Here is a 22,105-nt window from a genome sequence, read left to right as displayed (position 1 = left end):
ATCTTTGTGTTTACCACACTGGCGTCAAAACGTACCCGTGAGGATAAAGGTACGGCCACACCAAACGCGTCACCTGCGTACCATGCGTATAAAATCGGCAATTTTTCCATAGGGAAGCATTGGTGTACGCGCGTATGAGGTGCGTACAGCGTATCATGCGTACCAAGCAACATTTTACTCGCTGTAGGGGCGTATGAGGCGCGTACATATACGCGCGTATATATACGCGCGCACATATACGCGCGTACATATACGCGCGTACATGTACGCGAGGAGTTCAAAAAATTGAACTTTTTATGCTCATACGCGCCGCAATAGCCAATCAGCGTTGAGCTTGACCCGACGTCACTGGCAGAGAGTAGTGAGCTTGGACAGAAGCATACGGCCGACATCTTTCTTTATTCTGTGTGGAAATAGTAACATAGTTACGCCATTAAATGCTTTTATGGAAACATTTCTAGCGAGAAATGTGCATTTTACTTTCATAATGTTCGCTCGGTGAATGTGAAGGATGTTTGGTTTGATAGTTATGACGAAGAGGGAACGCTCCGTTCACTTGCATGGACAGAGTCTCTGGTTACTAAAGCAACCTCAACGTCTTGGCGGACTATATATCTGCTGATCAACACTACGAATGCTGGAAACACACCAGACACACCATGTGAAGTTATTTAACCCGATTATTGTTATTTATATCCGAGATTACTTAATCTAACCCGATCTAAACTCTATCACCCAAACACGGCGACGTTTGGGTTTCCTACCTCGGACTCCAGAGCAGCCATGTCCATGGCAGCCACGGCCGGCAACTTTCTTTATTCTGAGTGGAAATAGTAACATAGTTACGCCATTAAATGCGTTTATGGAAACATTTCTAGCGAGAAATGTGCATTTTACTCTCATAATGTTCGCTCGGTGAATGTGAAGGATGTTTGGTTTGATAGTTATGACGAAGAGTGAACGCTCCGTTCACTTGCATGGACAGAGTCTCTGATTGCTAAGCAACCTCAACGTCTTGGCGGACTATTTCTCTGCTGATCAACACTACGAATGCTGGAAACACACCAGACACACCATGTGAAGTTATTTAACCCGATTATTGTTATTTATATCCGAGATTATTTAATCTAACCCGATCCAAGATCTATCATCCATCCAAACACGGCGGCGTTTGGGTTTCCTTCCTCGGACTCCTTAATCCTCGGACTCCTTAAATGGTCAGATACGCGCGTATCTGACCATTTTTGACACAAAATGGTCAAGCAACATTTTCGCTGCGTTACGCACGTACATGGTACGCGAGGTACGCGCTTGGTGTGTTCGCACAAGTCGTCTATCCTATCTCCCAGAACACGCACTCTATCTACTGCATCTGTGTCTTCAACACGATTGTTCTCCACATCATCGGCCAAACTTCGGAGCGTATCAATAATCTCCATTGGTGACCATGGACCTGACACATACGAACTAGAAGTGAACAAGGAAATTACGAGCAAGTGACGTAGTTCCCGCCCAGACGCTGATTGGCTGATACGTTTGCCACTTTGCATATTGACTTTTTGGATTCCTCTTTGGATTCCGTTTTGGATTCCGTTTTGCGGATTGAAATGTCATTTGAATATCGCAACACACGGAGCGTGGCGAAGTGGATTGCAATCACGGGGACGCTATAGCTTTTCAATTTGTATAAAGGAACTCAAAGAATTTGACAAAATGTTATTCTATTTGTATTGTTAGAACTTTTGCAAATTTAATTGAGGATTGCATTGTCACTTTGCATTTTAAAATACACTTTGAATAACGTATTTATAAATTACATTATAAAATTGCATAATGCATTGTCAAATGCATAATGTAATTCCAAATTGCATTGCCATTTGAATTTTGCTACATATATGCTTCCATACTCGTAGTTCATTATCGTGAATGTTGTAGGGTCGTCGCCGTCGGAGGTTCCATTGCGATGTGTTCGTCTTCAAACTTACAATCTAAAATATGCCATCGCTTTCTGTGATAAGTTGCTCAACTTGTGATGTTGTGATAGAATATAAACACTAATTTAGACTAATATTGTCGGAAGGAAGAGCGCCTCGAACTAAATGAAAGTATGGGGCGTTGACAATAAGCGAATGCGCGTTCACGCGAAGGGGGGTCGTAATATGCGGGGGGGTCGAAATTCGGCACAACACCGGCCGGCCGCAGGGATTTTGTTCAACAAAATGGGACAATTACATCCATGGTATAGGGACTCCTGGTTGAAGTTAAGCTTTTGCCAAGAAATTCAATACTTAGTTTTAAAAATGCTTATTAGCCTGTAGAATGGTGCATCAATGTGATGTGTGAATATCTATCGAGATATCTATTTAGATATCAGTTATTATATATTGTACATAACACGAGGCCATATCACCCAGTTCTACCATACAATTCCTTCTTATTCGTTCTGTTTTCTTTCAGGAGATCATTGGGGCCGCTGCCATCACAGAGCCCACCCCTCCACCTCAAGCACCTCTTCTGCATTGGTAGCCCTAAGCCCCCCAACCCCCAGGCAGAAAAAAGATTAACCATCCACTGATGGTTCAAACCAACCGTTAATTAACCGATAAAATGGTTGATGCCTTTTGCAGTGTGCAATATTAGTTCCATTATAGCACTGGTTCTTGTTTGTATGATATCCATGTTTTACATGGATGGCATGTGAGCTCAAACTGCTGGGACGCATTGGGGGCGAATCGGGGCTGTCGCCAGGGCCAGGACATTAGCGATCTGAAAATTGAATCCCAGTTTTACCAACAACTACTTTTTCACCTAATAGTTAGTATGACTATTCTAGTAACAAACGTCACACTAATACGGACGCAAAGCTTGAGAGCAAACAAGCTGTTTCACTCACTTATTGAGGCGCGTTCCCGCCCGGTGGGAGTGAATACTCCCCTTGGCTCGGACTGTACGAGGCATCTCGAACGAACCATTCAATTTATGTAGCTTAACAGACGTAAAACATGTATACGTCATATAAGAGTAAAGCAAAGGGAAAACTCGAAAAAGCGTATCATCCCAAGTTATTAATAGCCTAGGAATATTTTATTGTATTATATACAATAAGTATGCCATTTATGAGCGAATAAATTAAACCAACACGTATGTTTCGTTTCAAGCTTTTATTGAATGTGTTAGATTTCAGCTTATTTCTAAACTGTTCGGACAGACTCTGCGTTGTGTATTTTCAGTCGTAAAGTAATTCTTGAAGTCGAAATCAAAGCAACTTGACAGGTTGGATCAGAGGGTTGAATGGATGGTTTATTCCAGGATGTAATACAGCGAGATACAGACTTAGGTTGAATAATCTATAGTGGACCCATTGAGGAGCCGTTTGATGACTTGTTCCTTGGCTGTCGAACCCTCTTCTCGTCGAACCAAAGGGTTGGGGCGAGTATTATGCAAAAAGGGGATATATGAATAACACGAAAACAGACGCACTCTCAGCATTGATAAGGTATCTGGCCCTGGCTATGTCCCGGAGGACCAGGTCGGTTCAACCTTGTTGAGACATAACAATGGCAGAATGTTGGGGATAACACCTTGTATCAGTATGAGAGGCCCTGGCCTGTTCCTAGACTAGAAATGTGAACAAAAGAGAGACACTAAAATACACCAATATTCTACATTCCTCCCTCTTGATCATACTAAACGTAGTTTAAAGATCACCCAAAAAATGAGAATTCAGTGTATCTACTGGTAAACCATTAACAATTAACTAAATCAATGAAAGAAAGCATAAAAGGCAATAGACAAGTAAATTCAAATCATACACAAGTAAACCAGGTGTAGGCCACTATAATAAAGAAAATAACAAACTCATTAGGTTACTCATGATTAAACCAAAACATAAAAAATTTAAAGAATCAAGAAAGTCAACTGTCCAGACACCTCCCTCTGCTTGGCACAACAACATCACAGACAATACTGCATGACTCAGTTGGTTTTGAGTAGCAGTTGCAACAGAGTTCTTTTCCAGTTGATGGCCACCTGTGTGATGGGGGATGAGGATGAAAGTTCGTAGTAGGGCGTCAGGACAAACACAGACACAGTTCAGTTCAAGGACTCATCCCAAGGACTCAACAAGTGTCCGTGTCTCCTGGATCTCCCAGGTACGATGAAACATGAAACAAAGAAAAAGTGCAGTATCAGTCATGGGGGAGGCATTGTCACAGCCTCCAACAGTAATAATAATCAACTATGGTTTGTAATGCCCTGTTTACACCTACCCGATAGTGGGCCCCGATGGTGCCCGATGGCTAAATCAGCAGCTATCGTTATAACATCGGCAAATAGCGTGGTTGCATCGGGAAACACCGTTACTCTTCCCGGGAACATCGTTAGACAACGGGAAGAAACGGGAAGCAATGCTCAATGATCGGGCAACATGATCGGGGTAGAATCGGTTACCAGGTGTTGCTATGGGCTAATCGGCTATAATCTGGAATAGAACGGGAGTATAACGTATGACATCGCAAATCGTTCGGGAATTTTCCTGGGCACATCGGCTATATTCGTTAATCTTCCGCGCTTTATCGTGTTTTATCGTCTTTATATCGGCAACCTCAACACACGAAAGACCCTCGAGAACCCTAGACAAATAACGATTGTGAGTGACCAGATTGTGTTAAGGAAGACCCTCAATCTGCCACTTGGGTATAAATAGGGGGTGATGGATGGATGTCCTACTTTTATAATTACAGGGTACTTCGCCCATTTAGAAGCGGCGTTCTATTATTATAAAATCGCTATTGTAATATAAATAAATATATAAATAAATATCAGTCTAAACCAGTCTCCCCTTTGCCTTCTCCCGAAATGACGCCAAATGACGCCAAACGCGTCATTTGACGTGTTTGGCGTCATTCGAAATGACGTCAAATGACGCCAAACGCACTTCGGGTGTCTTCCCTGGCATACATCGTTATGTTATCGTTATAACATCGGGTATGTGTAAATGCTACCCCGATAAATTGACCCGATCATACATTTTTAGCCCGATGTCACCCGAATCACCCCGACTTCCACATCGGTGGTCCATCGGCCATTAGCGGCCATTAGCGGGATGGTGTAAACGGGGCATAATTGTCTTAATGATTCGATAAACAATGAAAAATGATCATACAAAAATAAATCGTTTGATTCGAAAATGGTTATATCAGTAATCAGTCATCATAGTTCTCAATAAACCTTGTGTGAATGAATGAATGAGTGAACCTTTGTTCAAAAATAAAACAAAACAAACAAATGTTCTAAAGCTGAGCAGTTGTGTCAAGAAGGAACCAACATGAATTCTCACTGAGATAGGCGTCGACAAAATCCTAGCATCTTTCGAAGACTAACCTCTCGTGAAAATAAAGGAATGAAAATAACAAACACTCAAACACTCCCTCTTCACCCCGTATCAGTTAGTTTGCGTGCCAAATCTAACGAGTGTCATTCCAAGTTGGTGTTATTGTTGGTTTCCGACACTGAATCGCATATGCGGCTGAGTTCTTCAGCACTCTGCGCCTGTAATTTCTTCCATAGTTCCTTCATTTTGTCTGAGCGGTTTTCTTCCCCTACTCTCTCGTTGGAGCGGTCACGGTACATCTTTCGAGGGGCTTTACATTCTCTTTGCCAGTGTCCATTTTGTCCGCAGTTGTGGCATGGTCGATGTTCTCTCTGTCTGACTGACTGGGGGAATCGTTCTCTATCCCTGTTGGACTGGGGGAATCTTTCTCGTTCCCTGGCCATTGCCTTCTTCTCGTCAGCCAGGAATCGAATCCTGACTTCTTCATCTCGATCCACCTTTTCTCCGACTTCCTTGATCTCTGCCATTGTGCAGCTACTGTTGTCCCAGCTGGGAAGCCTTGTCTTTACTCCCCTTCGGATCTCCGGCAGTACCTGCTGGAGATACATGGTCTTCAAAGGCAAGTCCTGTGACTGGTCGATGTTGTCCATATCATATTCAGTTTGGCCTGAGTGCAGCAAATAACATTCGAAGAAGCGCTTGTTGAACTGGTCCAGACCCTCGTCTTCCTTCTGCATACAACGAGTGATTGTTGTCCAGTTGACTTGTGCCCTGGAGTGCTTTTGGATCCACGCCTTTATGGCCTCCCATCCCTTTCCTGGTCTAATTCCGTCTTCTTCAATGGCATCTTCCACATCGTATCGAATCTGGGTGCGCTCAGTGCCGCTCAGGTGTTTGAACAATATAGCAAGGCCATCGTAGGGGTGGAGTTCGTACAGAAGCATCAGTTGTTTCAATTTCATCCATGGCAGTCCTCTCCTCGGGTGGTCGATTTCCGCACTCCATCTTTCGATGTCCTTCGGGCCGGAGGGTTCATAGAGGATTGTGCGTCCCTCAGCGCTTTCTATCTTCTTCAAGGGCCTGAGGTTAACTATTTCGTCTTTCTCATCAACCTTCTTCATACAGGCAAAGCTCACCGCCCTCTTGTGCGCAGACTTGCGAAGACGCTCTCCCTCTCTGTCTTCTCCTTCAATCTCCTCTCCCTCATCTGTGGTCTTGATGTGTGGTGTGGTTGCACCTCCCATCGCGCTGCAGTGTGGTTGTATGTTGTCATCAGATCCTCCATTGAGTGATTCATTCTTAGTCACTGCTCCAGGCCTCACCGCGGGGGGTTGTTGTGTTGGGGGGTTCGGATGTTGAAATTGTTGTGGGAGGGAGGAATGTGGTGGGACAGGGGAGAATTGGGGAAATTGTTGTGAAACACACAGAGTGTGTTGAACAGGGGGAAATTGCTGTGGGGAAAATTGTTGTGGAACACACAGAGTGTGTTGAACAGGGGGAAATTGCTGTGGGGAAAATTGTTGTGGGATCTGGATCGCATCATGATTAGCATAGTCAGGTGGGGCAGATGGATTTCCCTTCCGTGGCACGTGGGGGGTACTGCAGATGACCGGGAACTCGCCTATAAAGCTGTTGACGTCTGAGAGAACACTGTGTCTTGACTCCTGTAAACCACCAGATGGCGTCGATGGCTGCATCGGGAAGATGTATTCCCCTTCTGGGCCACACGATGGCAGTGTGGGGTACATGCGACCATAGACTCCCAAGGTTCCTCCTCCGTTGCCTTGGTCACCCCCCCTTGGGGGCCCTGAGTCGAGGGGGCGGGCCGCTATCACTCCTTGTCTGACAAGCGTCGTGTGTAGGTCTGTCAACTTCCTCTCCTCTCTCTCTCTCTCTCTCTCTCGAGTCATTTCATCCTTTAACAAACGAATTTCATCGGCAAGCAGTTTGATTTGCTCTCCTTTTTTCTCCAGAGCATCTTCATAGTGAGCAGTTGTCTTTTCCAATTCATCTCTCCTTTTGTTGCTGACATGCTTGATAACGATGAATGATGACTATATGCTCTGTAAGGTGACCTTGGGTGTCTTGAAAGGCGCCTCTAAATTAAATGTATTATTATTATTATTATTATTATTATTATAAAGTAGCGCTTACACTGAGACAATAGTGACAACCCGATTGGTTCATTTCGTCTAGTCTTCTTGATCCATGCTTTGAAAACCATCCAGATCGATTCCCTTGGCCAGCGTTTAGTTTGGGGGTCAGTCGTTATCTCATATATGCAAAGTTTTTCTTCGGTTCCTTGCAAATCATGTCTGTCGTTGAAGAATCTAGACAGAGTCTCGCTAACTGAATCAATGTCAATATCTCCAATTCAAAAGAATCTTGTTCAATTGGTTCAGACGCATTGGGACTTTGATTGCTATCTTTTTCCTCCTTTTCTGCCTTCTTTCTGCCTTTACCTTTCGGCATTTTTTCTATCTAGGTAAAGCTAAAAAAACTAAAACTAGCGACCAATCGCTGCTTAGAAAGAAACAAATAGACGTCTCCCACGGAGCTCGGTATGCCAACAATAGATGATGGCACACTTTTTCCCTCTTCGATTAAAAAAAAACAATATGTGATTCCTCGGCGGGGATCAAAACAACATAGCACAAACAAAAACTCTCGCGATTCATGTAACCTCACCAGTGAATTCAATACAAATACGATTTCACTCCTTGTCCAGCAAGTAGTAAAACAAAACCCCTGAGCAAACCAAACGTCTTAAGTTATATTCAGGACACGTATCAACATTGACAAACTAGCAAAGATGAACAAATCACTTGAATGACATGCTATTCTTATTCTAGGACTCTAACCCAGCTTCTAGGACTCTAGCCGAGACCAAAGGCCTTATTCAACAAAACTCAGGACTCTAACCCTTATCCAAATACAAATTCAACTCAGGACTCTAACCCTTATACAAATTCAAAAGAGTTTCATATGGCGTATATTCAGTGATTATTGAGCTCTTATACACTAATACAGGTTCTCACTTTGTCAAGCTCTTGACACAACTTCATTACTCAGCAAATGTAGTGCAGCCTAATAGTAAAACAAATAATAATAATACCGGTTATGTGTGTGTAGATTATTTTAAGATTACTTTCTTGTTCTTTTCTCTTGGTCGAGAGTGTGGAATGAGATTCAGTCACCGTTGATTCCCACGTGCATGGAGATGCGCTGGTTCAGCCGCGTTGTGGATGCGGTTCCCTCAGCAGGGCAGGCGTTGATCAGACGTCTTCCCAGGCAGAGCACGCGGTCTTCTCGATCACAGGGCAATCTTCAGAGGCAATCATCTTCTCACTCCTCTCTCTTCAAGATGGTCTCACGGCACCAAATGTTAGATTTCAGCTTATTTCTAAACTGTTCAGACAGACTCTGCGTTGTGTATTTTCAGTCGTAGTAGTAATTCTTGAAGTCGAAATCAAAGCAACTTGACAGGTTGGATCAGAGGGTTGAATAGATGGTTTATTCCAGGATGTAATACAGCGAGATACAGACTTAGGTTGAATAATCTATAGAGGACCCATTGAGGAGCCGTTTGATGACTTGTTCCTTGGCTGTCGAACCCTCTTCTCGTCGAACCAAAGGGTTGGGTATTATACAAAAAGGGAATATATGAATAACACGAAAACAGACGCACTCTCAGCATTGATAAGGTATCTGGCCCTGGCTATGTCCCGGAGGACCAGGTCGGTTCAACCTTGTTGAGACATAACAATGGCAGAATGTTTGGGATAACACCTTGTATCAGTATGAGAGGCCCTGGCCTGTTCCTAGACTAGAAATGTGAACAAAAGAGAGACACTAAAATACACCAATATTCTACAATGAATATGTCAACCACTGCGCACAGCATTTTGGGCTGCAGGCTGTAATAACATAACATAATTCTATATCAACAACGACTTGTTATTATAGTATCACATTCAAACGTAGGCTGTAATAACATAACATGACTCTATATCAACAACTCTTTGTTCTTATAGTATCACATTCAAACATGCCTGGCATTATACTGTTTTTCCACAACTTTTCTTATTTTTTCTCAATTTCTTTCCGTGCGTGAGTGCGTTGGTCCAGCGGCCATCTACACGTGTGGTCACCTGGTAGCTCATTCTGAACCAATCTCCTACGATCAGCTTTGGGAGGTCCCTGGCGGTTCTGTCGTAGGTCGATTTCCCCATCCGCCGTTTCCACCGCAACTTCTCAATCACTCCGACCACCACATGTGGCTGCAGCAGGCTGTCTGCACCTGCAGCAAGGTTTTGAGCTTCTGTGACATTAAGCATTGAGCGGGGCTGCTGTCCAACCCCTCTGTGGGTGTGTTGCGCCAGTGGAGGATGGCCATCCATGCATCTGTGCCCTCTGCTTTTGCCTGCTTGCAGATTGATTTCACTTTTTTTTACAGCCGCTTTGGCCTTGCCGTTTGATTTTGGATGACGGGGGAAGGACGTGATATGGGTAATAGCCCAGTTTGTTAACTTCCTGAATTGTTCACACGCGAACTGTGGGCCATTATCAGTGATCACTTTGTCACTCTGCAGCTTGTGATAAGTGTGTCGACTGATGGTGTAGGTCTGACAGCTGGTCGATTTCGTAATAGTGGTCGACAAGGATGAGAAATTCTTTGCCTTCATAGGAGTAGATGTCCATGCTCACCGTTTGCCATGGACGTGTAGGTAACAACTGCGACATCATGGCTTCCTTCTGCTGATTCCTTGCGTACTCATTGCATGTGGAGCAGTTGGCCACAAAGTCTTTGATTTCAGCTCTCATGCTCGGCAAGAAGAGTGTGGCTAGAGTATATCCGCTTGAGTAGCTCTGCTCTCAGGGCCTTTGGGATAATGACGCACTGTCCTCTGTATAGCACATCATTTTGCACATTCAGCTCATCCCGGAAGGGCCAGTAGTCCCGCACTGCCAGGGGGGTGTCCTCCTTGAAGTCAGGCCACCCGTCCAGGATCACGTCTTCAGCTCTTGAGCTCTTCAGCTTCCTGTGTGCTGTGCTATTTAACAGAATCTGAATGAAGTGACATTCAGGTGCTGGGCTTGGTCCAGCTGTGGGTACTCTGTCTCGTAGTAAACAATGCATGACGCCCATGTGGGGTGTCTGGCCCCTGGTGCGGCAGAGTAGCTTGACTTACTGTCACTGACTTACATTTCTGGCCCAGGTTTGTACACCACATCGAGGTTGTAACACTGCAGCTCCATCAGCATTCCCTGGAGACGTTTCGGTGCACTTAGTAGTAGGAATGGGCAACGATCGTCAAATAGTCTGAGTCACGTTGAATATCGAATAATGAATTAGACTATCGTTATTTATTACATGGCTCTTCTCAATGCTGTTGAACGATCCATTCACTTGCATGGCCCTTCACAACTTCAGGTGGTGAATAATTTTTGATAATTCACCGTTGCTAAGCATACAATGACTGCTGTCAAGTTGTTTTTCTGACGTATCACTCCGCAAGTAGTCCGGTAACTTGTCAACCCCAGCGTCCTCGGTTGCTAAGCGACATCAACGTCTTTGGCGGGCAATTTCTCTGTTGAACAACACTACGAATGCTGGTAACAAATAAATTGTAAAAAGTATTTTTTTTGTTTTGACAAGTACCCGTGTAATAAGCGGGATAATGTATAGAACGTCGCTGGTCATTTACATTATCTCTTACAGAAACAAGCACTAGAAAGGCAGACGTGTTCCTCTAACACATAAGATTGAACCAGAGGGTATTGCTTAAGCACGAAAACCTCCACATACACATTTATGTTTATTCTACCATATAATAAACAGAAGAAGAGCGTCTGTCTTGCGGCCTTTGCCTGCGTGGCGTGGCGTGAACGATGCCGAGTAAAAGTTCTGTATGGACCTGTTTAATAAAATAAACGTTAACGAAGTACAGTGCAAATCATGTCGAGGAAAGCTGGCATATCACGGATCGACCACAACCATGCACAACCACCTAAGATCAAAGTACCCTAGCACTACCAGGGGTCCATCTACAGGTCAGCGGTTGGCTTGCGGTTGGTTAACTTGCGGTTGGTCACAAGTTATTTTATTTGCTTTTAGTTTTCTTGGTTGTTATTTAGAAAGACTTCCTGTAAATATTTTTTTCTGAGATTGGCTAACTTTTTGGTTAGACCACGCACGTTGGATGCTAGGCTGGCAGAGAAAAATGCTCTCTTGCTCTCCAAGATGATCGCGAAAGACATGCTACTAGGGCTGTACGGTATGGACTAAAATGTATATCACGGTATGATTTGAGGAAGAGACGGTAACAGTATTATATCACGGTATGTTAATTGTATCTTCTAATTTAGATATAAATGCCTCTGAAGGGGTAAAATACTGGAAAGGCAGCAAAGCCGCATGCTTTTTTTTAAAATCTTTTCTCAAGTTACTTCCATCTCTGAAAAACACTAATGTTTAATAGTATGGATTTGTTTTCTCCACTTGCTTGCGGACCTTGCCGTATAGTTTTGGCATCTCAATTTGGCTGAAGTGTGTGCGGGCATGTAACGCGTACCTGGGATCGAGTGTTTTGACCATCTCTTTAAAGCCCTTTCTATCGACATTTTGAAAGGGAACCATGTCCTTAGACAGGTAAACAGTGACAACGTTTGTCATCTCGTTCCACCACTGGCATTTTGTTGTAAGGACTGGCTTACAAAATGCCTGCGGAAGCATTGTCTGATTGCAGAGACGGCTTCACGCTACCAGCGTCTGTCTCGTACGTTGTGGAATGAGAGCTTGTGAAGGGACTATTGCGCAAGCACGCAGGAGCGCTTGCTGCGCACCTGCGTACTTGCGCAATAGCATACTGCCTGAGAAGGCAGTATCGCTGTCAATCTGTCCCTGGGAAAAGTAACGTGGTGCCGAATTGAAAAAGGAACTATGTTTCGTTACCATATTTTCAGTAGTTGCTCGTAACTTTACTTTTTACATGAAAAAGTAGTTAGGGAACTGTATTAACGCATTACTTACTTTGTTACGCGTTACACACTACATTGTCTACCGGTCACACCGGTCCCGAGGTAACGTCAAAATCCATACCGTAGCGCAAATTCACACCGGTATACCTTCAGCACCGTTTATACCGTACACCCCTACATGCTACCCATCCGTTTCGTTGAAGGGGAGGGTTCTAGTACACCATCTAGAAAGACAGTCACTTCTAGACTCGAAAATGTATATGATGATGGTGCAAGTGATCTACACACCCAAACAGCAAGTGCCAAGAAAGTGTCACTGACGACAGATGCGTGGACAGCACTGACAACCGAGTCCAATCTCACAATCACCACTCACTACATAAATGAGAGGTGCACAGTGCTGTTCTTCAGACCAAAGTCATGTCAGAATGGCATACGGCTGAAAATCTTTCAATTGTGCTCACAAACGTGGCGGATCACTGGGATCTATGTGGGAAAGTGTCCGCATGCCTGCATGCCAATGCCAGCAATATGGTTCTAGCCAACACTGGCCTTGAATGGGACTCTCAGCCTTGTTTCGCGCACACTCTACAACTGGCCATAAACGACGGCTTCAAACTGCAGCAAATAAACCACGTAGTTTCATCTGGCAACTGTCGTCTGGAAACACATTTATCAGACAGGACAGTCACTAAACTATCAGATGCACGTACCCTTGAACAGACCGATGATAGCTGGACAGTAATGGAAGAGCTCTTACCTGTGTTGCACTCTCTCAAATGTGCCACCACTGCCTTGTGCGAATAGTCTGGAGTATCCATCTCAATGATTTACCCTGTGACGGCAACTTAACTGCCCAAACACCTCAAAGAAACTCCTGGAGAATCCCCCAAAGTCACAAGGTTCAAAAAGGAATTGCGATTTTCACCTGCAGATATCCGCAACGCTCGCAAGGTTGCATACATCGCGTCCTTCTTGGACTCGAGAGACAAACACCTCAGGTTTGCTAAAGATGAGATCCGACGCGCTGTGCAGGCCGCGGTGTGTGACCTCCTCTCCAGCCCCGATAGCGATGATGAGATAGGCCTAGCAGGCGCAGCTGCATCAAATGAAACCGAACCGTCAGCTAAAAAAACAAGGAGTGATTGCCTGTCTGCATCTGCAATTGCGGTACTGTTTGGCGAAGATTACAGAAGGGAAACAGTGCCACACACAACCAAGCTAAATAATTACTGCCAGGATATATGCCCTCCTCTCCACATCGACCCCATGACCTGGTAGAAAGCCAATGACTGCAAATATCCCCGCCTGGCAAAATTGCAAACACATACTTGGGTGTGACTGCTACGTCAGTGCCATCAGAGCGAGTGATCTCCACAGCTGGACTAATTGCCAACAGATTGCGCACCCATCTTCATCCTGTGGATATGCTAATTTTTGAAGAAAAATATGGCATAGATAGTGCTAGACTATGACCACTTACTTTCGTTATTAAAACTATTTGTAAAAGAAAAGTTAACGTTTACGCTATATTGCCAACAACTGTGTTCCGCTAACCTACGCCTAAAATCATAATTGCATAGCACATTTTCGTATGAACAATTAATTTCGATACAGAACGAAACAATGGATGTAAATATACATTTATAAATAGAGATTCTTTTATTTTCACCGTCATGCAGGCTGTAATGTAAAATAAAGAAATAGCGATCTGTTTTCGGCGCATGTAGGCCTATCTGCCTAAGCCCACGTTTATATAATTTGGATGATGAGTGTTGATGGCGCAGTTGTTTAAATAAACGGATTGATTTCATGTTTAATGTTTCCGAGGTGCTTGTGTGCATGCGTGGGGGGGTTCTTGATTGACCGATTTCAAATATTATTCTAATACTTCTCAGCGAATATCGAATAGTATTTTTGCCAGAAAGGCACATCCCTACTCAGTTTCTTTGCCATATAAATATTGGTGGAATCTTTGGCATGCAAGGACTATGCTCAAACACTTTATCTCGATTTGAGCATAGCTCTGCTCCGTTTGCATCAGGGCTCTCGAGGCAAAAGCCACAGGCTGCCCCCCTTGCAGCATGCAGCATCCCAGCCCATTCATGCTGGCAACTCTCTGGACAGTGACAGGCTCTGTGTCTTTGTCCAGGAGCCTGCGGAGTGGCTCACAGACCTCCGAGAGCTTTGGCAGGAATTTTGTGAGGTATGTCAAAAACCCAAAGAAGCGCTGCACAGCTTTTGCATCCGTAGGAGTCGGCATCTCCAACACAGCCCGTGTTTTCTCTGTGTCGATCTTCAGTCCTTCCAAGGACAGCATGTGTCCGTGGAAGTGGACCGCTTTAAGTTTGAACTGCAGCTTGCGCTCGCTCAGTCTCAGCTTCACAGCTGTGCATCGCTCCATGAGAGCACGCAGGTTGTTGTCATGGTCCCGTTCTGCAACCTCCTCCGCGTTGCCTCACCCAGCCACCAGGATGTCATCGGCTATTGGTTCAATGCCAGCCAGGCCTGCTAGCAGTTCATGCTGTTTGCGTTGGTAGATCTCCGGTGCTACAGAGACACCGAATGGGAGTTTGAGCCACCTCAATGTGGCCCCACGGTGTCCAGAAGATCTGGCGGCTGCCTTCCTCATCGAGCCTGCACTGTAGTAAGGCGCTGCGAGCATCCACCAGTATAGAAATACAAGCCTTGGGTAGCTTGTACAACACATCCTCCAGCGTTGGCATGTGATATTGATACCTCAGCAATGCTCGGTTAAGGGGTTTGGGTCGATCCACAGTCTTTTTTTTTCTGGTTTTGCGTCAAGTCACCACGTTACTTATCCACGCCGTGGGCTCGCTCACTGGTGTGATATTGCCTGCATATGTGCCTGTCTAGCTCTTCCTTGACCTTCCCCCTCAACGCTACCAGAAAATTTTGAGGTGCACATTGTACTGGAGTATATTGTACATTTTGCTCAAAGTGTATTTCATCTGGGACTGACCCGATTGGGTCCATGAAGATGTCAGTGTAGTTGGTTAGCAGCTGCTCTTTAGTGAGGGGCTGTCACACCGCGTCCTGCTGGAGAAGACAGACAATCTCCCCATCGGCATAACTGGAAATCTACACATGCCCCGACTTATAATGGTTTTCACCTCTTTCGATGCTGTTATCCTCCCCTTGGAATAAAGCGGAAGAGATCAGTGGAGCAGAGAGATCTCCATGTGACAGGGGGGACTCAGTAGGGGGGGGCAGGGAGGCGACCGCCCCCCCCCCCCCCCCCCCCCCCTGCCTCCATGGTTGAAAAAGTGCCCTCAAGAGTGGCGAATACGAGAGAAAGTGCCTTATTAGCTGCCCTTTACATTTGAAAAAAAATATTTGGTGCCCTCTGGTGCCCCTTCATACAATAAATTATGAAGATGAGCCCTCTAGAACAAGAAAATTCGATAAAGTGCCTCAATGAGTGCCCCCTTACATTGCCTCCATGGTTGAAAAAGTGCCCTCTAGAGTGGTGAATACGAGAGAAAGTGCCATACATGATGCATCATAGCTTTTGGCATGGTTGGGCCCCCTGTTGTGCAGAATGTGCACTTTTTATTTTTCCGCCCCTGCCCTACATACAGTCGGTGTCCGCCACTGGCCATGTCTGTACCAGGGTGGTGGTGACGTATAACATTCGCGTCGAGAGCAGTTAAGAGCTGTAGTTCACAAAGCGGCCTCACACACAACCTAACATTATCAAACTTCTTTGCATATTTATTTTGTTTTCTTTGCATGAAAAATTATCATATAAATCCACAAACAACATATGTGTAATCCAGGGCATATAAAGACTGGGAAGAGAAAATAATTGCTATCGCTCAATTGAAACCCCTTCATATTTTACGATCTCAAAGGTCCCATGGGGGTCTATGGGTCTACCGGAAATGGCGGACTTACGAGCTCTATACTCAACATAACAAATATTCACACGTATGTTTAGTTCAGAAGACCTCCTTCTGAGGCCATCGTTTGTTAGAAGCAGACCATGTCCATTTTAAGGACCCCCAACCATGCCCGGCGCTATATGACGCCCTAGGCGAGATTTCCGAGGGGGGGGGGCTTCGGTGATGGTTTCAATAACAATTCAATAGCTGTGGTTCCCCCGTTTCCCCCATTCTACGTTACATTTCGAAACGTGTTTGGCCAACATGTTTTATTTCGCTTGCTTCATTACAATTCATTCATTCATTAATTAAGGCCGCCACCAGGGGGCGCCCCCAACGCCTTTGTGGCCCCCAACGCTTTTGCCGCCCTAGCGACCGCCTAGTTCGCCTATGCCTAGCGCCGGCCCTGCCCCCAACATACAGCCTATGGCCTTAACACGACACTATTGAACATGGTGGTATAATATCTATTTTATCCTGTATTGTCTTGAAGTTATAATCATATAACTATGGCATGTCATCAAACCAAAAATGATACAATTATCACAGCATCCATAACTTTTCACGTTGCCACTCTCTTCTCCCCTTTCAGATCGTCGTGATCTTTAACGTGTTGAGATGGTGTCGCTGTTAGATCACAGACACCAGTAACATGGTGCCGATGGGGTTTCCATATTTGGTTATTAGACCCATTTACTAGATCCTACATCCTGTCATGCACTACTCCGGTTAGTGCCCCCCCAACACACACACACACACACACACACACACACACACACACACACACACACACACACACACACACACACACACACACACACACACACACACACACACACACACACACACACACACACACACACACACACCACACAATTCGCTCAAGTTATAAAGGTTATCCACAAAAGTAGTTTAATGCAGAATAAAGTGAATAAGCTTCCTGAGTGACTGAGTGTGACTGTGTGTCGTGAAGTCTGACAGCCAGTCTCCTCCCCCCGACATACAGGAAGAGCTGCGAGTAGAACACGAAGTAGAACCAGTCCAAAACAACGCGTTCTGACCAAACAACACCCCCCTTTGTGTTGTCCTCCACACCGCCGTCCGGGAGCAGGACGGGTCGGGTCTCCATGTATGCATGCGGGATATACTGTCAAAATCCGTTTTAGAAGGAGGATTACCAAACTGGAGACGGTTTAACTCGTGGGCTGCCTCACCAAAATCTGGACTGCCCAGTTAAATGGAAAGTCTTAAATGAACTGTGCCATGTCGGAACACAGGTCCAGCTTCCTCCACATCGGAGACATCGTGTCTCTGTACGCCGAGGGCTCGGTGCATGGCTTCATCAGCACTCTGGGGTAGGTCCTTCAGCGACCACTTTACACCGAGAGGTGGGCTGCTTTATCGGCGGACTATTTCATATTATTATACTATACTGGCGGGTGTATAAATATATATATATATATATATATATATACACCCGCCATAGTATAGTATAATATTATTATAATAATAGATATATGGCCTGTCGTAGTTTGCTCAAGGGGGAACTGCTCAGAGAGGTTCTGGCAAGGCCCTGTCAAGACCTTCTACCAAACGGTTAATGCTCAGCAGTTCCACTGGTAACTGTTAGGAAGTGCTCTGCGGTTACACTGGGATGCAAATGACGCAGGAATGCAAATCATCATTTGGGGTTTAAGTCACTTATGACTGCCACCCGGAGAGTAAAGTTAAGTGGTGTTTGACAACTCTTCAGCTCGTCTTCTAATTGGAAGAAAGGTCATCTGCTGCCCACAGGAGGAGTCATGATCAATAGCCTGTTAAAAACCTTTTACTTATTTTTTATTCCACTTTCAATATAAAATTACAAACACTCACTTCACGTGAATTCTAATCGTATATATTAATATGTACTTGTTGGTTTATTGTTTATCATATGAGATCACTCAGAGAAAGTAGGTCATTACATGTCGTTAAGTTAAATCCTTTATGCAAAATCGAAGCCTTTAAACACAAGGTGTGTTATCCCTTTTTTAACATTCACTAACTAAGCTAAGCTCAGTTCTCCCTTCAAAACGGTTCTGTGGCCTCAGACAGTGCAAGGTGGAACCAGGTCCAAGGTGGAACAAGGTCCTGGTGCCCTGCCCACTGGTCCTCCAGAGAGCTGGAGATCTTGTTGGCTTTTATTCAAACTGCTCGACCCTATGCCAGTCCTGTCATAGTTGTCTGCTCTAGTAGTAGCATGAGTAGACATGAACTGCCGGACCTGTTCTGTGGAAAATACAACAGGATTGCAACACAGGGCTGATGCCAATGTTTTGAGGCCAGAGAGGCCACACAGGTTTTAAAATGCTAAGTGCATAGCACCTCGCTGCATGTGGGCAGCTCCATGGGTGGCTTTCTTATCGTATCATCTGCCACTGGTGAGCTGATGATGTTTGATTTGTAGAACTTTAAAGGAACCTTTAACGTGGCCGACTGGTCGCTAAAGCCTACAAGGGCTCACAAACCCTGGCAGAGAACAGATAGTATTTAGCACCCAGAGACAACATACTACCCTTCTTAAGCTTCTATCAGCACAGTGTAATGCAACCTCGGCTGCACACACACTGCACAAAGCCCATGTTTGCTTAGGATAATTCCAAATCTGCACGTCTTGAGCTGTGAACACTTCAGGTTTGCTTTTCTAAGGGGACAAACACGCTCCTTATACATGTATGGTCAGGATATGCAGATATTATATCTTTTGTTTTTGTGATTTGTGTTTTTGATGTGGACATGCGAATGGGGAATGATGGGTTTACAATTCTATGGAAATAATGTCTACACAAATTAATAACATGCTTCCGGACTACCTTTTATAATCCTTTCAACTACATAGAGATGAAACGTTCACACATAATGAAACAAAATAAATTATAAAAGTAAACAACACTATTTTTCAAATTTGACAAAAATGTAACAGTGCAGCCAATCCATTAGTATTTTCTGGTCCACAGGTCGGTTGTTACTGTGTATTGGAAGCCACCGATCAGCTGGAGCTCAACACTATGTCCAGGGAGGAGGGGGGCCTTTTCGGACCCCCACCACGTAATGGTGCTATGTTCGTACTGTGGTTGTGTGTGAGAATGACGTAAAATACTGCCCTAAGTAATTAGCGCTTGGGAGACTAGAGGGAAATATCTATTCATAGACACTATTGTCTCGTCCCCAAATATATATTAATATTGATAGACTGATTGATAGCCTTGACATCCTCCAAACATGAAAGTAAGTCAAGCATTTCAAAACTATGATTGGTTTTGATCCATTGACAAATGCCTCATATCTATATTTAACCTTCTCACAGTGTTTTGTTGGGTAATGACTTGCTGCTAGTTTATGTTTAACTCTGTTCCTGTTTGAGGGCTGCTGGTTGGCAGGTGAAAACAAACCAAGATAGTTTCTGTTATTTTTTTCTCTTTTCTCCGTCTTGGCTGGGATGTGAGAATTTGTGGTTAATTATTTATGAGCTCTAATGACTTCTACCTGCCTTTCCTGTTAGCCTTCCTGTTTAGGAGTTTCACACTCAGTGGTACTTCCTATTGGATCCTAGTGTTGCTGACTGATAGGTTTCTCAGCCCGTGAGGGGTCTAAGGTCCTGCGGGCGTCATGGCACACAAGGAAGCGAGAAGCATTCTGACGCCTTCCAGCTGTGTATGAATTGGGGAAATTGTGTGATGAGTCACCTCCTTGTTTTTTGCCTAATGAATAGAATGGCCTATGCATGTCCCACTGCTGTGCTCCAACACTGGGTGTAATGGTTTCTTTGTGACACAGCTGACCAATTGTCAGATAGTAAAGAGTTAAGCTTGTCTCTGTGAAAGTACCTGTGTGGTTCTTGTTCAGGAAAAACACGACTGAGAGATTGAGATTGATTTTAATACCAAAGAACTCACAAGAACAGCTAACAAAACCATAATATGCCTCCCATCTTCTACTAAATAATAATAATAATACATTTAATTTAGAGGCGCCTTTCAAGACACCCAAGGTCACCTTACAGAGCATACAGCAAAACAGAATAACACTCAAAAGAAAGGGGGGGACCTCACTAACCACCACCAATATGTAGCACCCACTTGGGTGATGCACGGCAACCAATCGGCGCCAGAACGCTCACTACACACCAGCTTGAGGTGGAGAGTTAGGGATGAGGTGGAGAGTGAGGAAATTCCCAGTAACATTCCGTCCCAGAAACATAGAAGACAGTGTGGGGAGACAGGACGGAGAGACCGTCAGGCGCTTGTTCACGAAGAACCATGCGGCCCGCATTATATAAGAAAGTTTCAAAGCTAAGACAAGAGGGAACGAGGGGAAAAAAATTGTCAATACCCCAAACTATGCTCCTATAAGGGGGGCACAGTGTAGGGATTATCAAAAAAAAAACCTCAACACATAAGCATCACATCAAAACATCACAAACATATGGGAGGGGGGAAGGGAGTTGGGGAGGGGAGGTGTCACAGCTCAGACACCGGGAGGCGGACGCAGCCGACAGGCGCATCACATCTGTTTTAGATGTTTGTTTCGGTGGTTTCAGGAGGCATGTGCAAAGCATACTCTAGTACTACACGGCTATGAGAACCTTTTCGATACACGACTTCCGAACAGTCACCATGAGGCTTTCAGTTGGCGCAGAACCTTAAGGTTTACGTCTTTACTATTTAACATAGCTGGATCACATCCATGGCTAACATAAAGTGTACAATAGACGTGTACCTTGTGAATTCTCTCTGGTTCCTGGCTCCTTGAGGGACAGTCCAAAAGGCCAGAGTGATGGAAACCTTATCAAGCAGATGCCAGTGTGTAGTTATCATGTACACACAGAAGCTCCCATGTCTTCCTGTAGTGACAAGGCTTCCCGTCTCAGATCCACGTACCACTCAGAGGTTAAACCCTTCTAATGCTCACTGCTACATAAGCTTCATGGGAAGGTTGAATATATCACTTGAAGAAAAAATGTAAATATATGTTGATCTATTGAACCTGGAGGGGTAGGTTCAATAGATCGCTTGAAAAAAATAAATCTGAAGATATATCTAGCATGGAAATCGATTGTGTCTCGTTGATATCCTCCAAAAAGCAGAGAGAACTCCTCCCCATGAGAGACCACCTCCCCAAGGCCTCCAGGCCAACAGAGGGGGCCTGGAGGTCTAAGAGCCCTTTATTTATAAGGGATGGGGACAATGTTTTGTACCAAGTCTGGTGTTGTACATCACTGGCCATAGTTTTCTCTTTTTTTTATATTTAAATTTGAAAGAATATCTTTTTTGTTGGTATTGAGCCAAGTCTCCAGTTCAGAGAAATGTATTCATGTTCAACAGAAATGACCCAGTTTCACCGTATCCCTGTCAAACCAGACATATAAAGTGTGTGTGTGTGTGTGTGTGTGTGTGTGTGTGTGTGTGTGTGTGTGTGTGTGTGTGTGTGTGTGTGTTGAAATGGGAGGTGAAGTATTCTAAATGTTTTTCTTCTCTCCAGGTTGGTGGACGACCGTTGTGTGGTCCAACCAGAGGCCGGAGACCTGGCCAACCCACCCAAGAAATTCAGAGGTGTGCGTGCATGTGCGGCCTCTTACTCAAATTATTGTATACACACTCCAATGGAAGGAGTATACTGTATACACACTCCGCCATAGGTCACCATTGGACACTTTTTGTGTCCAATGGTGACCTATGTTCTACCAAAGTGAGGTTCCTTTCATGTGTGTAACCTTCTAGTCCTTCTAGGAACTCTTTCATGTATGTCCTCCTCGTATGCTGCACCCCCCCGCCCCCAGACTCATCAGAGAGGAACGTTCATAGAGTTTTTGGGAGACTGAAAAAATCACAGGATTTTACTCCTGTTT

At 44.6% G+C, this 22,105-nt stretch overlaps 1 protein-coding gene across 3 annotated transcripts in view; it reads left to right on the top strand.

Annotated features, from left to right (window-relative positions):
- Positions 1-22,105, top strand: part of itpr2 (inositol 1,4,5-trisphosphate receptor, type 2) — a 128,368-nt gene that overhangs the window by 44,528 nt on the left and 61,735 nt on the right. Inside the window, exons 1-2 of one of the 3 annotated variants that reach the window (XM_060061442.1) lie at positions 17,198-17,573; positions 21,739-21,809. In XM_060061442.1, coding sequence (XP_059917425.1) covers positions 17,470-17,573; positions 21,739-21,809 — 175 coding nt within the window. In that variant the 5' untranslated portion in view covers positions 17,198-17,469. Of the gene's footprint in view, positions 1-17,197; positions 17,574-21,738; positions 21,810-22,105 lie in introns of those variants that run through there. The other 2 variants (XM_060061443.1, XM_060061444.1) reach the window with 2 other exon arrangements.

The sequence above is a fragment of the Gadus macrocephalus genome, chromosome 9, assembly GCF_031168955.1.
Source record: "Gadus macrocephalus chromosome 9, ASM3116895v1".
NCBI lineage: Eukaryota > Metazoa > Chordata > Actinopteri > Gadiformes > Gadidae > Gadus > Gadus macrocephalus.
This window is presented reverse-complemented; position numbering and strand designations above follow the sequence as displayed.